This window comes from Heterodontus francisci, chromosome 18, assembly GCF_036365525.1.
Source record: "Heterodontus francisci isolate sHetFra1 chromosome 18, sHetFra1.hap1, whole genome shotgun sequence".
NCBI lineage: Eukaryota > Metazoa > Chordata > Chondrichthyes > Heterodontiformes > Heterodontidae > Heterodontus > Heterodontus francisci.
The window spans coordinates 83,190,076-83,207,536 of record NC_090388.1 but is presented as its reverse complement, the minus strand read 5'-3'; the positions used below and the strand labels follow the sequence as shown (position 1 = coordinate 83,207,536).

Below are 17,461 nucleotides of genomic sequence, written 5' to 3'. Positions count from 1 at the left end.
GGCCAGGTTGGACTTGTCCTGCTTTTTGTATACAGGACACACCTGGGCAATTTTCCACATTGCCGGGTAGATGCCAGTGTTGTACTATACTGGAACAACTTGGCTAGGGGTGCGGCAAGTTCTGGAGCACAGGTCTTCAGTACTATTGCCGGAATATTGTCAGGACCCGTAGCCTTTGCAGCATCCAGCGCCTTCAGTCATTTCTTGATATCATGCGGAGTGAATTGAATTAGCTACAGCATTTGTACTGCTGGGGGCTTCAGGAGGGGGCCGAGATGGATCAACAACTCGGCACTTCTGGCTGAAGATTGTTGCAAATGCTTCTGCCTTATCTTTCGCAATGATGTGCTGGGCTCCCCCATCATTGTGTATGGGGATATTTTGCTGGAACTGTATAACTCATTAGTTAGGCCACAACTTGAGTACTGTGTGCAGTTCTGGTCAATTCATCACAGAAAGTATGTAATTGCACTAGAGAGGGTACAGAGGAGACTTACGATGATGTTGACAGGACTGGAAAAATGCAGCAATGAGCAAAGATTGGATAGGCTGGGGCTGTTCTCCTTGGAACAGAGAAGGCTGAGGGGCGATCTGATTGAAATGTACAATATTTTGAGTGGCCTGGATAGAGTGACAGTGAAGGGTCTATTCACCTTAGCAGAGAGGTCAGTGATGAGGGGGCATAGATTTAAAGTAAAAACAAGAAACGCTGGAAATACTCAGCAGGTGTGGCAGAATCTGTGGAGAGAGAAACAGAGTTAACGTTTCAGGTCAGTGACCCTTCATCAGAATTGACAAATATTAGAAATGTAAAAGGCTTTCAGCAAGTAAAGCGGGGTGTGGGGCAAGAGATAACAAAAGAGGTGTTGCTAGGACAAGGTCACAGAGAATGACTGACCAGAACATCATGGAACAAAGGCAAACAGTATGTTAATGGTATGCTGAAAGACAAAGCGTTAGGACAGAGAGGGTGTGAATTGACTGCAAAGCACAAAGCACTCCAAGTACAAACATTAAAAAAAAACAGGGGATTTAAAGTGATTGGTAGAAAAATTAGAGGGGAGATGAGGAAAAACTTTTTCACCCAGAGAGTGGTGATGGTCTGGAATTCACTGCCTGAAAGGGTAGTTGAGGCAAAGATCCTCAACTCATTCAAAAGGAGTCTGGATAGGCACCTCAAGTGCCGCAAGCTGCGGGCCTACGGACCAAATGCTGGAAGGTAGGATTAGAATAGGTGGATCGTTTATCGGCCTGCACAGACACAATGGGCCAAGTGGCCTCTTTCTGTGCCTTAAACGTTCTATGATTCTAAGAGCAGGTCAGAGGCTAGGAATCCTGAGACGAGTAACTCACCTCCTGACTCCCCAAAACCTGTCGATTTACGAGGCACAAGTCAGGAGTGTGATGGAATACTCTCCACTTGCCTGGATGGGTGCAGCTCCAACAACACTCAAGAAGCTCGACACTATCCAGGACAAAGCAGCCTGCTTGATTGGCACCCCATCCACAAACATTCACTCCCTCCACCACCGACGCCAAGTGGCAGCAGTGTATACCATCTACAAGATACATTGCAGCAACGCACCAAGACTCCTTAGACAGCACCTTCCAAACCTGTGACCTCTACCACCTAGAAGGACAAGGGCAGCAGATGCAAGAGAACACCACCACCAGCAAGTTCCCTTCCAAGTCACACACCATCCTGACTTGGAACTATATTGCCGTTCCTTCACTGTGGCTGGGTCAAAATCCTGGAACTCCCTTCCTAACAGCACTGTGGGTATAGCTACCCCATATGGACTGCAGCGGTTCAAGAAGGCAGCTCACCACCACCTTCTCAAGGGCAATTAGGGATGGGAAATAAATGCTGGCCAGCGACACCCCCATCCCATGAATGAATAAAAAAAAACTGTAGCTTCTTGGTCCACTGGACATTCAAAACACTCCACACTACTCAGTGCATTCCAATCAGCTAACACAGTATCAAGGAAACAATTTACCAGCTGAATACCTGTCCACCACTTTTCCCCGCACTACAACAAAGGTTAGTCATTTGCAACAATAGCCCAAAGACAGGAGGATGGTCTCACATGTCAGGGGGTGAGATAGGGTGAGAATTCACTGTGCCCGCAGCAGTAATTGTTTCATTCTGCAATGAGTTCTCCCAAATGGTTTTGCTTTTGAGCCTAGCTCACTAACACTGAAATCCAAAAAGATGGTGACTTGTTGATCAGCATGAACCGAGTTAACTTCAGAGAGAAAACCAGAGAGCTTCTTTTTAATACATTTCCTCTCCTCACTTTCGCACGATATGATGGCATTCCCCAAAGTGCTTCCAACTGAAGACAGGATAGACAGAAATTACAGAATGAGCCCATTTACTTGGAAGAGAAGACCCTCATTTTAACATGGAGTCTTTACACAAATTTTACATCATTAACAGTGAACTTAAGAACACCCATCTGTAAAACACAGTAACTATACATTATAGATGGCTCTCAGACAAGACATTAGAGGCACTTGAATGGATTGCAAGTGCCTGAAATACCCCTACTGTGGACTGACATACACTGTAAAATGCTTTGGGTCATTGAGATGTTCAGATGTACGTGAATTAGCAGCAGTGATCCTTTCCAAGGCAACCCCGACTTCATTACCCACCACATTACGTACCGTGCCACTTTCCCTTATACACTGTTCCAAACGAGCCTGATCCTATCCTTTGGCCCAGTGTGATCTGTCCTTCTGAAATCTCCCAGTCGTCACTGGAGTCCCTTCGACCCAGCGTTTTCTACAAAGCAGAAACAATCATTCATAGAAGGTAATGAAACCCAGGTTAAGTATTTGTTGTGTAAGTATTAAATACCATTTACTCTGACTCGCCTCTCATAACCAGTGCCATTCACACTAGCCTTTCTGTGAAGGCCACAATTCCAAACACTAGCTTGCTCGAAAGGCCACATTCAGAATGTTGCAATATGGAATATGGACAAGGGTCTGGCACTGTGATTCCCCAAGCAAGTCCTGAGTTCCAATCACTCTACCAAAAAATCCTGACCCCCGCCGATGTCTTAGGCATCATTCTTGAACTTTGGCAGCAAGATGTGCTTTACTAGGATGGTGAGGCGGTTGAGGCCTGGATATTGGACACATCATCAGCCACATGTTACAATGGGAACATGGCAAAGTTGATGTTCTGGAGGGATGAAACTGAATGGGCCAAAGGATCTTCTGCATCATCTGAACCTATCTTCTGATCTATCACTAAGTAAACTCGACATTATGAGGTCAAACAAGTATTGGAAAGGAGCCAAGATTGCAGAATCACAACTGACAGCAGCAGTAAAGCCATCTAACCACCAAACACATCTCTTCCATCCCATGTCATCTATCTTCCCCACTCCTGCCTTGAAGGCTATCTCATCACAAGCTACCTGATCCAAAACCTGGCCCTGTTCCTACTGGAAAATCCTCACACATGCACACTGCCAGCAGGAGGGCAACTAAATACTGGAACCCTGGCCTACTCCTCCCTAGCACAGGGAAGCTCGCAGCCACCTTTTATCTTGTTCAGGCCTCAGATTCTTCCCCTTGTCTGTGTATATGTCCCAGTACAGGACCTCAGCCTCCCATTGGCCTTGTATGAGGAAGACAGGCTGATCTCTTTCTGCTTACCATCTTATTCCTGTCTTCGGACGATGACGACTTCCTCTCTCGCGGCTGGGTACCAGGTGACTTTTGCAACGTTTTGACGCTGGTCAGAGATCCAGGCAGCGAAGCAGGTGGGGTGGCAGAGAGTCCCGTCGTGGACCCTGTTTACATTTTGTTTTTCAATAAAAATTGTGACCGGCAGGGGGAAGAGAGGAATCAAGAGGCAAGAGAGAAAGCAGAATCATTACTACAGCAAACAGTCATCCATTAAGGTGAGGAGCTAAGCTATAAAGTTGGACAGCCCATGCAGGGTATGACACTGGTGAATGGCCTCGCAGCCAAAGTGGCTCCCAAAATAAGGAGTGACCATGCACATAATTGATGCTGTATCTTTAAGAGGTGGGGAGGGAAAGAGAAATAGAGAAGCGTGAAGTTATGGCCCCAACTGGAAATTTCTCATTCATGTTCCAGTGAGTCAACTTCGCAGCAACATTGAAAGCACCTCGCCCTCTCTGTTACTAACCCTGTGCAGTGGGTAAGCTGTTATTGTGTAACCAGGGTTGGTGTGTAGTTCAAACTCTTCAAGCTTTCGTGACTACTTTAGTTCAGAGCAAAAAGTAAGACTCTGCAGACTAACTAGAGATAAATATATTGGCTGCCTTGAAACATATGGGAGTCCAGTTGGACAGAAACCAATGCGCTTCATGACTAGATGGGGGAATTATAAGCCGATAACTACAAATATTGCATTTACTTAATCGAGGGTCACGCTCAGGCTGCCACTGAGGATGTCCACATACAGTGGACAGAGTCACTTTTAGGGCAGGGTACAATAATAGTCAATAATGTGTGATCTGCTGCTGCAATGGTCTGCATTAGTGAGGTTCTGGACAAGGCTGCAGCTTGTTTTACTTCTTCATCACCCCAGCTGAGATAGGCCAAACAGATCTGGAGGTACCAGCTTCGAGCCCAGATCTCCCTTGATCTTGGTCAGGAATAATAATTGGCTTCAGCATCTCAAGGCCAAGAAGAAGTAAAAAAAAAATTCCTGAGATCTCTCCTTCCCCCTACTTACACACTCTGAACCCAACCCCACATTTGTTCACAATCCAACACCTCCTGCTGAAAAGCAGGGTACAGGTCTGGGCTTTGGGATTTATGCGACAGTCAAACAGCTTGCTGGCACCTTAAGTAGACTCAAATATTAAGAAATGCCATTTGATGAGAGAGCAGAGGAGAGCCGGCGCCCGTGGCACGGGACTCCTGCAAGAGCCGGCGCCCGTGGCACGGGACTCCTGCAAGAGCCGGCGCCCGTGGCACGGGACTCCTGCAAGAGCCGGCGCCCGTGGCACGGGACTCCTGCAAGAGCCGGCGCCCGTGGCACGGGACTCCTGCAAGAGCCGGCGCCCGTGGCACTGGACTCCTGCAAGAGCCGGCGCCCGTGGCACTGGACTCCTGCAAGAGCCGGCGCCCGTGGCACTGGACTCCTGCAAGAGCCGGCGCCCGTGGCACTGGACTCCTGCAAGAGCCGGCGCCCGTGGCACTGGACTCCTGCAAGAGCCGGCGCCCGTGGCACTGGACTCCTGCAAGAGTCGGCGCCCGTGGCACTGGACTCCTGCAAGAGTCGGCGCCCGTGGCACTGGACTCCTGCAAGAGTCGGCGCCCGTGGCACTGGACTCCTGCAAGAGTCGGCGCCCGTGGCACTGGACTCCTGCAAGAGTCGGCGCCCGTGGCACTGGACTCCTGCAAGAGTCGGCGCCCGTGGCACTGGACTCCTGCAAGAGTCGGCACCTTCATGGGAGAAATGCCATGACTAACTGCACACTGGCCTATTCCATTAACTTTCCACACAAGCATGAACAAATTTTCATTACTTATGGTGACTAAAGTATGCACATTAGCTTAAAGAGTTAAATACATTTCGAGCACAATCTCAGCACCTTTTTGTTTTGCACATCAGTCTGAGAACCCTTAGTAATAACTTGCTCTAAAAAGAGAGTACATTAACGAAAGAGAATGAAGATAAAAAAATTGTTAGAGAAAATATTACTCCCCCCACCCCCAAAAGCATAGAATACAAACTTAAGAAAAAATACATTATGGAAACTGTGCGCCTTTCAATCTGGCTCAGGCTGCATATTGAAACCACTTCAGTGAATGCCAATTCTGTATTTAATTAAGAAAGGTACTTTGTCTTCAAAATGGTTTTTAAATAATAAATTGAAGCATTCCTTTTGTTAAAATAACTGCCATTGGGCTGATAATTTGGGTCAATGAGCAGTTTGATAACCCAGAGAAAAGGCACACCGTCTCTATCACTTATAGAGTGATTCTAAATTATAAAACAGTGCAGGAATGTGTTCGACAAGGAAAACAGGTGCTGATCAGAAGCAGTATTTTGTTTATAGGCCTTGGGAAAGTTCAATGTGATTCTTGTTTTCCCCAGACTGTGCTAAGTCTTATGCAGCAATGATCGTCCCTTCCTTCCCTCACTGCTCGTACAGGAATATTTTCCTCTTCAGGTTCCCCTCTCAACTCCTCTCCTGCTTTTCCCTGACACCAGGATACTGCTGCTTGATAACTTCTTGTTGATGGCCATAGTCCCAAATAGTTACAGCAGTGATGACACTTCCAAGTACGTGACTGGCTTGTGAAGATCTTTGGGACATGCAGAGGACATGAAAGCTGATCTACAAATGCAAGTCTACTCGTTCAGTGGTGTTGAGTCTCAATAATGCTCCAATCCTGATGATTTAACGATGGAGCCCAAGGAAAGGGAGCAGGAAGGGTGGACTACAGTTAAAATCCAAAAAGACTACAGGTCCTGCGCCAAACTGCCTAGTCAAGCTGTAAATCATTTGTTAAGACAGACACCTAAGGAAGTATCCATGATCTGTGCAGCAATGCTATTTACAGAAAACAGCAACAGCATTCCCCACTCTTCAGGCAACAGCTGCCAAAGTCAAAGCCTTCTTGGTGCAAATAGGGAGTGGAATTATAGTTCCTGATAAAGTTAGCAACGGTACCAATAAATAACTTCAAACTGACTTTATTGGTTAATAATAAGCTACAGGTGGGATCTCACCCTCAATGCTGTGCATTGAGCATGAAAGGAACTAACATACCCTGTTCGGCCGGTTAGGACCTCGAAAAGAAAAAAAAATCCAATATCTGGATTACATCAAAAGTTGGCTGCATCTAACAGGCTGAAGATATTTCAGCAGGCCATACCCAACCAGCAGGGAGGGCCTTCTGATAACTATATCCACTTATATGGCACCTTCAGTGTAGCAAAACCAACCCCACCACTAAGGCACTTCACAAAGGGACAGATCAGACACTGGCAGGAATGGGGGATGAGATTAGGAGGCAACCATACATGTTGTTGAAGAGTTAAGCTGAGGAGATGCCTTATGGTGAATTAACAAGGTAAAGTGGTTAGGGAGAGAGCTGCAGAGCGTGGGAACATGCAGGCTGAAGGCTGTGCCACACTATGCAGCAGATGGCTTCACGAGGAGGTGCCACAGAATACTGGGTGGGTTAGTTATTATACAGTGGAGCGCAGGGTCCTGCTGGGAAGATTGAGTTTGGAGGTGACAAACTGAAATGGGATGCTTCCTCTATGATCTGGGGAAAGAAATTAGGTGGAAGTAGGTAAAATAAACTTTGAAGACTGACTGATCTGCCATCCCTCCATGCCACCTGTAAGCAGGACAGCCTGGAGATTGTTCTGGCTTTACCAAAGGATTAGCAGCCATGCTGCGGAATAACTTTAAATGACAGGTCCATGTTTGGAATAGCAGATAGATTGAACGTTCACTTACCAATGTAACGTGTGCCATCTCGGCAAATGGCTGAGAACCAGAAACCCATGGGGACTCTGACTAGAGATTTGGAGACTGGGTGACTCAATTTTGTCTTTCTTTAAGCAGGTGACACAGAAATACTTTGTTTTAAATCTAAAAAAAAATCATCTTTGTTGGTGGATCAGAGTTGATTTCAGAGATTCCTTTTAGGGGGCCAGTCACAAACTGGCATCAGCCTGCTCCAGTGCGCTCACAACTGGTATGAATTGGATATAGGGCTTCCCAAACTAATTTTCTTCCATCTTAAACAGCATCTTTGGCAGGATCTTCATCCCTCCTACAGGTCAGAGGAAGGAGCACAACGTCCTCACCAGCAGGGCTATTTTTCCATGTATAGAAATGGACAATGAGTTGGTACAATGGTAATATCTTTAACACACATTATAAGTGGGATATGACAGTGTATTCAAGAAAATATAGGCTAGTGCCATAAACCAACATCACCAATTGTGTCATCTAGCTTTCTGTAGAGTCCAACTGAAGTGCCAACTTTCATGACTCCTAATCAATACAAAAACTGACTGCAGCCCCTCTAACACAAGCCCAATGTTTCATCCTACATTTTTGGTTACCTTCTCCCCACCACAAAAGTGCTGGTATTGAGAGTCTTGGGCATGTCTTGGAAGAGGCTCTGGCATTGGTCTACGGATCAAAGGTCACAGACCTGAAACGTTAACTCTGTTCTTCTCTCCACAGATACTGCCTGACCTGCTGAGTATTTCCAGCATTTTCTGTTATTTCAGATTTCCTGCATCCGCAGTATTTTGCTTTTGTATTAAGTTCCTGTAGGCTCGTTTAATGCATCGGCCAACATGTTCAATTTTTACTTGAATGCATCAACTAACCTGTTTACTTGGGTTAATAAATGCTAAATAACACAGAGGAGACCTTAACAGCATTATACTAAAAATAGGTCAGAGGAAATTAATCTCCTTAACTGGTCAAATTCAAATTTTCATAATTAGATATAAATAACTCTAAAGCACCTCTTTCCCTTTCTTACATGACCACTTTACTGCACTCAGTAATGTATCTGTTGCTTCAGTCATTTTAAAATGTGTAATGTACACAGTTTCTCTGCCATGCAATTTTACTAGTAATTTGGCAAGGTCAGTGTTGGGTTGTCAGTTGTCCTACAGGTTTTTGTAGCAGTGACATCAAATGTTTACTAGCATCTAATGCTGTGTCTCTGCCTGTGTAGTCAAGGTGAAGGAAGGAAGGGAAAAGCCACTTATGTGTATGCATACCATAGCAAACCACGTGAATTATAAATACTTGTGTAAGTACTGACCAAATACACAAGGTGCAGTGACTGTCCGCCAGCATCATACCCCCTCCACAACCCCTGGCTTTCTCTGCACCCTTGCTCCCCCTTGATGAAATGTAAAGACAAATTATTGCAAAACCATACGATGCAGCAAATCCTATATTGGCTTAAAACCTTCTGACATTCAGCATGTTCAGACAAGAACACAACTGAAATGTCCTTACATCATTGATCTTAGGACAAATATCCTTTTTAATTCTGTCATATATCCATTGTCCTTGGCCACAATCTACTTGCTCCCCCTTGTGCAGCCTTTTAGCTGAGGATGCTGGGCTTTACTTCCTTGTATATTTACATTAAAATATAACAGATGTGCAGCAGGAGAAGCACTCTGGCGTGACAAGCCCCGGATGGTATTGGGCTTGTTCACACACTTATTAGGCCATACATCTGCTGTTTCCAGTGAACCACATTTATGACTGGTTTTACTATGGTTGAACCTTCACTTGCCAGGCCTCGGCTCAATACTGCTTCTGATCGAGCTACCTGCTCCACAGTTCCTGTACACAATGGGTCCATGGAGTGGACATGAATCTCAGGTGGACAAGCAGTGGTGAGAAAACCGGTGCGGTGTAATGTAAATGTTCGTGAGGGAGCGTGCACAGGTGAGTAAGCGAGAGAGGTGCCCAAGTACCTCTGAATACGGGACCAGGCTCAAAATCAAAGACAATGTCATTGGGGTAAGATTGTAACAAAGGGCTGGGAGTCCGGGAGCGGTACTTCCTGAGGCACCTGACCGGCTGCGTCAAGGGGGCTGCGGGAAGAGAAAAGAAAAGGAGTGAAGGAGCAGGAACAAAAAAAATCCCTGCAAGTAGGGTTCTTTCCTATTGGATAGAGAAAAAATATATACAAAAGGGAAAAGGAAGCCTTGTGTTACTACAGGAGGATTTCTACTGGAGGATTTTCCCTGTTTCATACAGTGCATGTCCACCAACAATTCTTACTAATTAAACAGCAGGGATCAAATTTCTTACATCTGCACACTGGTTCCTGATGTACCCCTGACAGCCAAGATTCTCATTCATAAATTGTCTTAGGAACATACAAGTGGACAGACAGCACAGCTTTTTCAGAAGCAGTGCTACAACTAGACTATGCCTGATGTGTTGGAGCTGTGTCAGTTTGAGAAGGCATTATTTTAGTGCACACTGCACATTACTAAAAAGGAAATGCTTCAACTGAGATTAATGTACTGCTTTAAATTCCTTTTGTTTTGTTTTCAAAAATAAAAGGTGAAATTCTTTTTGTTTGCTATTTGCGATTCTGCTAATTCCACAGGAACTCTGCAGCAGAACAATGCAAGAACAAGCAAGATTGGGGCCGACTATGTTTTATCGCAGTTTCTGACAATTGCCTTAAAGCAACTCAAATTCTCTTTTGGACCCCACCAAGAATAGAAGTAGCATGGTTTCAAGAGTGTCACCTCACTTTGTAGCTATTCGTCCCTAATGAATATTCTTCCAGTGTCTCAGCTGGTAAAGGCAGTGTAACTGAGCCAATACAGGCCACAAGGAACCCAGACTATCGTCAGCCCGTGCTGAGCTAGTTAAACTCATTAGGATAGCTGTAGTGGGAGAAGAACAGTTCAGTGACACCCCATTTTCTCAGGATAACCATGAAAACATCTAGTTCTAGTTTGTGTGCAGGGAGAGCGAGAGGTTATCTGTCAAAATGAGGAAGTGACAGCAAGAATATCCCAACTGTCTGCAAAGTTGATCTCTCAAATCCTTCCCTTCATCAGCAGATACACAGCCTCTGAAATATGGTTCCTAAGATTTCAGTGAAGTCTATAACCACGAGCAAGTGTAAGACTTTCACACACTATTCCCTTGAAACGTGAATTACAGATTACATGATTACAGATTGTTGCCTTCCAAACTGGAGCTGGGAGAGAATTTTGAGCTGAATAACCCCGAGGTGAAGGAGTGATGGCGGCAGTTGCAGAATTAAGTGTCACAACTTTAAAAGAAATAGCAGTGATTTCCTCCCCTATATTCTAAATAAGCTAGTGATACCATTGGCTCCTCACTTGCACACGCTATAGCACTGGCTGCAGGTTCATTTGTACACTCCACAAATTGCTGGAGTTGGGGCTACAGAAAACTGCTGTGAACTAAGTGCATCATTTTTAACGAGTAAAACTGTCAGGTTTAACCTCGATCTTCAGATCACACAACAGAGCACAACAGTCTTTTATCCACACCAATTCAAGACAGAAGACGTGGCTTGAAATAATTCTAAATAACCCATAACAGCCCTACAGGTTTAGCAAGTGAGCCGCTGAGCTACACTGACCAGTCTCTGGTCTATGTTGAGGTAACTCATCACAACACAGTTGGGACACTGCAAGTGGCATCAGTGCCCCTGTGTTTGGGAGGTGTAATTCATTTTCTTTGAAAAGTCAGCTAAGGTTCCCTCTCCTCATCACTAACTAGGGACTCCTGCTGTAATGCAAGTGCACAAACAACCAATGAGGCAAATTCGGGCTCAGGTGTCTGTGGTTGAATGGTCTACTGACCCATAACTTGACACATATATAAAGAACACTTAGGGCACAGTAAGAGGTCAAGACACTTCCTGGCAAGGAGTCAACACCTTCTGCTGGTGGAAGGGGAGGCGGGGGTGGGCGGGAAGCAAAGGGATAAAATTGGCAAAGAAAAATAATAAAAGACAGAAAAATAACTATCATTGAACGGTTACAGTACTGAAGGAGGCCATTTGGCTCATTGTGTCTGCCAGTTCTCTGCAAGAGCAACTAACCTAGTCCCACTCACTTGCCTTTTTCTCCCAGCCCTGCAAAATTTTCTCTTTAGAGGTGTTTACGTGTTGAATTTTATAGTAGGGAGGCTAAAGGACATTACAAGAAGCCAGACAATGGCTCTGTGAAGGGCTTGCTGCCTTTGCATCTATATTAGTACCTCTTCCATTATCCTATGGTCTGAAAGGGTTTTCATTGTGTGAGCATTTTAGTACCTCTCCAACAAATTGATTGACATCACTCCAGCACTTGATCAAAAATTTACACTTCATCAATGAGGACCACAGTAGACAGTATTCAATGGGAGATCGCAGTTAAACTATAATCAGAGTTGGCTGACGCAGTTGGTTGACCACTGGCATTTCACCTTTGTCTGATGATTTCAAATCCAGCCTAGACCGACTGGATAAGAGTCTCCTCTGCCTGCTGGGTGAAATGCATTTGGGCAGATCCCACAGACGTGCCCTGGTGGGCACCAACCCACAGCACAAACTGCCCGAACGTAGCACCATCGAGCACCAAATTGGCAATCTCACTCAGGGGATGCACAGGAGGGCTGGTATGGGAAATGGAAAGCCCTGTAGAGAAACATTGCCAGGAAAGGGGCTTTACTCTGCATTTAACTTTCTACAACCTGGAAACCTCGAGGCGCACAAAATTCACATAAAAAATATACACACTCCTAATTTGAGCAGGATAAAAAGACAGAATAAGCAAGAAAACCTTGATCGGTTTCCTTAAAATCTCGTCAAGAAACCCGCAACATTTTGGAGGAGATAGGCGTCACACAACATGCTCTTACCTCCATCGTTGCGCTGCAGACCCTGATCTCGGATTAGACCCTAGGAGACAAGGAGCAAAGGTTAGCTGTCTCATCACATGTATTCATATTTTTGAGGACTCCTGGGTGAAGTTGGGTTACTGAGGGGAGTGATTTTCTGTCATGACAGCAAGGTTTACCTGAGGCCCCAAGAAGAGGCCTTGGATGGTTGGAGGGGAGCAAGGAATCCCCTCCTGTCCCCGCAACCACACCCTCCCAGAGACTTGTAAGGTATAACATTCACAGCCTAGCTCCAGTGACGGATCAACTGATTAAGACTGAGAGTAACTGAGTTATAGAGACCAGAAAGGTCCCAGGCTCCTTCACCTGTGCTGAACTAACTGACTCCAGCTGAGAGCATCAATATTTGGGACTACAGTTGACATTCAGGTTAGGGGGAAGATGTGAAGAACACTAGCCATGGATCCCACTCCTGATCACTACACCTGATTCCTGCTGGGAAGGGCTGCATTTGGGGCTCAAGGAAAAACAGCACCTAGGCTGTGATGCCCCATACTGAAATAGGCTTCCCACACTCACTGCCTAGGCTTACATAACTTGAGAGGGCAACTGCCATCTGCGGAACCACTGATCAACATGGAGTCATAGAGTTATACAGCACAGTAACAGGCCCTAAGGCCCACCATGCCTGTGTCGGCCATCAAACACCTATCTATTCTAATCCCATTTTTCAGCACATGGCCCGTAACCTTGTATGCTATGGCATTTCAAGTGCTCATCTAAATATTTCTTAAATGTTGTGAGGTTTCCTGCCTCTACCACCCCTTCAGGCAGTGTGTTCCAGATTCCAACCACCCTCTGGGTGAAAATTATTTTCCTCAAATCCCCTCTAAACCTCCTGCCCCTTACCTTATATCTATGCCCCCTGGTTACTGACACCTCTGCTAAGGGAAAAAGTTTCTTCCTGTCTATCCTATCAATGCCCATCATAATTTTGTATAGCTCAATCAGGTCCCCCCTCAGCCTTCTCTGCTCTAAGGAAAACAACCCCAGCCTTTTCAGTCTCTCTTCATAGCTGAAATGCTCCAGCCCAGGCAACATCCTGGTGAATCTCCTCTGCACCCTCTCCAGTACAATCACATCCTTCCTATAGTGTGGCAACCAGAACTGTACACAGTACCCCAGCTGTGGCCAAACTAGTGTTTTACACACCTTCAAAAATGGAGACAAAAGGAAAAAAAATGAAGGGGGGAAGAAATTAAGTGAGTGAGACATATTTCCAAAATGGGTCCCAACAACAGCAAGAGCTCCAAAAGGAGTAGAGCAAGAAAGGTGCATGATCAAATTGTGTCATAAGGCACCACTGCACATCCTCAACCTTCACTTCCTCAATACTGATTAGAGCCCAGCTGTTGTGAAGAAAGAAAAGTTACATTTTTGCAGTGCCTTTCACGACCTCATGACATCCCAAAGTACTTAACAGTCAATGAAAACTACTTTTGAAAAGTAGTCACTGTTACATCATAGGGAAATTTGCAGCTAATTTGCCCACCGTGCCCCACTAACAGCAATGAGATAAATTACTACATAATCTGTTTTTGTGATGTTGATTGAAGGATAAATAATGGCCAGGAAACCAGGGAGAACTCCCCTGCTCTTCTTCAAACAGTGGCTATGGAATCTTTTGCCCGAGACAGCAGATCGAGCCTCGGTTTAGCATCTCATCTGAAAGACGGCACCACGCCGTGATGAGGGCAGCACGCCCTCGGTATTGCACTGGAGTGTCAGCTTAGATTATGGGCTCAAGTCTCTGGTGTTTGAACTCTCAATCTCTGACTCAGGTGAATGTGCTACAACTGAGCCATGGCCAAAACCACAAAGTGATTGTCCTGAGATCACCATTTGTCCCCCTCTCTCCCTTTAAACAGCCAATAGTAAGTGACGGGGTGGTGTGAAGGTACTTACGTCAATATTGACTTGCTCGATGGTATTGAGGTGTACATTTGGTGCGGATGACGATCGGTCCCTTTGCCCAAACTGATTGCGTTGGTCTTCCTCCCCGGGTCTGAAAGGCTGTGGGATCGGAATAGACTTTGTTGGAGAGGTTGCTGGGTGAGATAGGGACCTGCAAACACAAAATCCAACCATTCAGCTGCCATTACATTCATGCCCTCAACAGCAGTGCAAATTTCCATTTTTTTCTCTCACTTTTTGTTCTACCTTCCTGACTCGTCTGGAGTACAAGGTCATGGGTGTCAGTTGCTCAATCTGACATCTTAACCAAGCTGCCATTCTGGACAGTGAGTACCACTAGATTATTCAATTGGGGAAGGTGGTCATTACAAAGAAGACTGATCTCCAGCTGACTTTTCCCTCACAGGGGTGAGGAGGCAGGTTTCAATATTTAACAAGCCCAGATCAGAAATCAATCCCGGGATGTTCTCTGTGCGGTACAGCACGGCAGTGCATGATCTAATGCTCCGGCTAGCATTTCCACTGCCTCTAGGACAGCACTTGGCCAGCAAATCACACTGGCTGGGCTAATTGTAGGCATCGTTGGCATTTCTTGCAGCACGTGGATCTGCCAGAGGTCACACATTTACTTATTATGTGCATTTCATAGAATCACAGAATTATTAAAGCACAGAAGGAGGCCATTCAGACCATCATGTCCATGCCAGCTCTCTGCAAGAGCAAGAGCTAGTCCCGCCCAACCCCCCCACCCATTTCCCATTAGCCCTGCAAATTTTCTCTCTTTAGATGCTTATCCAATTTCTTTTTGAAAGCCACAATTGAGTCTGCCTCCCCCATGCTGTCAAGCAGTGCATTCCAGATCCTAACCACTTGCTGCGTTAAAAAGTTATTCCTCATGCCGCTGTTGCTTCTTTTGCCATTCACCTTAAATCGGTTCTCTGGTTCTCGACCCTTCCGCCAATGGGCACAGTTTCTCTCTATCTACTCTGTCCAGACCCCTCATGATTTTGAATACCTTTATCAAATCTCCTCTCAACCTTCTCTCCTCTAGGGAGAACAGCCCCAGCTTCACCAATCTATCCACATAACTGAAATACGACATCCTTGTAACCATTGTCGGAAATCTTTTCTATAACCTCTCTAAAGCCTTCATATCCTTCCTGGTGCAGTGCCCAGAATTGTTTACAGTACTCCAGTTGAGGCCAAACCAGTGCTTTACAAAGCTTCCCCATAACTTCCCTGCTTTTATACTCTATGCCACTCAGGATCCCGTATGTCGTCTTCACTTCTTTCTCAACCTGCCCTGCTACCTTCAATAATTTGTGCACATACACCCCCAAGGTCCCTCTGTGCCTGCACCCACTTTAGACTTGCACCCATTATTTTGTATTGCCTCTCATTCTTCCTACCAAAATGTATCACTTCACACATCTCTGCATTAAATTACATCTGCCATATGTTCTCCCATTCAACCAGCCTACATCCTATTAAAATATATCACTAACCTCCCCACTGTTCACAACACTTCCAAGTTTGGTGTCATCTGCAAATTTTGAAATTGTGCCCTGTAAATCCAAGTCTAGGTGATTAGAACCATAGAAAAGTTATGGCACAGAAGGAGGCCATTCAGCCCATTGTGTCTGCACTCGCTGAAGAAACTACATGCCCAATCCAATCCCACCTTCCAGCACTTGGTCCATAGCCTTGCAGGTTACAGCACTTCAGGTGCAGGTCCAAGTACCTTTTAAAGGAGTTGAGGGTCTCTGCCTGCACCACTGATTCAGGCAGTGAATTCCAGACACCCACCACCCTCTGGGTGAAAAAGCTTTTCCTCATGTCCCCTCTAATCCTTCTACCAATCACCTTAAATCTGTGCCCCTGATAACTGACCTCTCTGTTAGGGCAAACAGGTCCTTCCTGTCTACTCTATCTAGGCCCCTCATCATTTTGGACTCCTTAATTCACTCATCCCTCAACCTCCTCTGTTCTAAGGAAATCAACCCTAGCTGATCCAATCGTTCCTCATAGCTGCAACTTTCAAGCCTGGCAACATTCTCGTAAAGCTATTCTGTACTCTCTCCAGAGCAATTATGTGCTTCCTGTAATGTGGTGACCAGAACTGTGCACAATGCTCCAGCTGTGGCCTAATCAGTTTTTTTATACAGTTCCAGCATTATGTATTAATATATAACAAGAAAAGCAATGGTCCTAGTTCCCTGGGGAACCCTACTGCATACCTTCTTCCAGTCCAAGCGCGTTGCGATTAATTAAATCATTTGCAAGTCGAACATATTTATGGTTATATACCAAATCCCACTCAGACTAATGTGTATTCCTTGGATTGCACCAAGAAGAACATAATGTAAGAAATAGGAGAAGTAGGCCATTTGGCCCCTTGAGCCTGCTCCGCCATTCAATAAGATCCTGGCTGATCTGATTGTGGCCTTAACTCCACCTTCCTGCCTGCTATCTATAACCCTTGACTCCCTTGTAGATCAAAATCTGTCTAGTTCAGTGCTGAATACACTCAATGGCCCATCGTCCATTGCTCTCTGGGGTGGAGAATTAAAAAAAATTAACAATCTCCCGATAGAAGAGATTCCTCCTCATCTTAAATGGGAGAGCACTTATTTTGAAAGTGTGCCCCCCAGTTCTAGATTCCCCCACAAGGGGAAACATCCTCTCACCATCTACCCTGTCAATCCCTCTCAGAAACTTGTATGTTTTCAATAAGATCACCGCTCATTCTTCTAAACGCCAATGAGTATAGGCCCAACCTGCTCAACCTTTTCTCATAACACAACCCCTCCATTCCCAGAATCAATCCAGTGAACCTTCTCTGTACCGCCTCCAATGCAAGTATATCCCTCCTTAAGTAAGGAGACCAAAACTGTACGCAGTACTCTAGGTGTAGTCTCTCCAATGCCCTGTACAGTTGTAGCAAGACTTCCCTACTTTTAGGTTCCATCCCCCTTGCAATAAAGGCCGAGGCCCAACCATCTTTAACTGCTTTATCAATGATCTTCCCTCTATCATAAGTGGTGATGTTTGCTGATGATTGTACGGTGTTCAGTACCATCTGCAACTCCTCAGATACTGAAGCA

At 45.4% G+C, this 17,461-nt stretch overlaps 1 protein-coding gene across 3 annotated transcripts in view; it reads right to left on the bottom strand.

Moving 5' to 3' along the window:
- Positions 1-17,461, bottom strand: part of braf (B-Raf proto-oncogene, serine/threonine kinase) — a 154,042-nt gene that overhangs the window by 46,898 nt on the left and 89,683 nt on the right. For 2 of the 3 annotated variants that reach the window (XM_068051074.1, XM_068051076.1), the window contains 5 exons: positions 14,349-14,508; positions 12,405-12,444; positions 9,479-9,598; positions 3,676-3,812; positions 2,674-2,791 (listed from right to left, as the gene is read on the bottom strand). In XM_068051074.1, coding sequence (XP_067907175.1) covers positions 2,674-2,791; positions 3,676-3,812; positions 9,479-9,598; positions 12,405-12,444; positions 14,349-14,508 — 575 coding nt within the window. The remainder of the gene's footprint in view (positions 1-2,673; positions 2,792-3,675; positions 3,813-9,478; positions 9,599-12,404; positions 12,445-14,348; positions 14,509-17,461) is intronic. The other variant, XM_068051075.1, reaches the window with a different exon arrangement.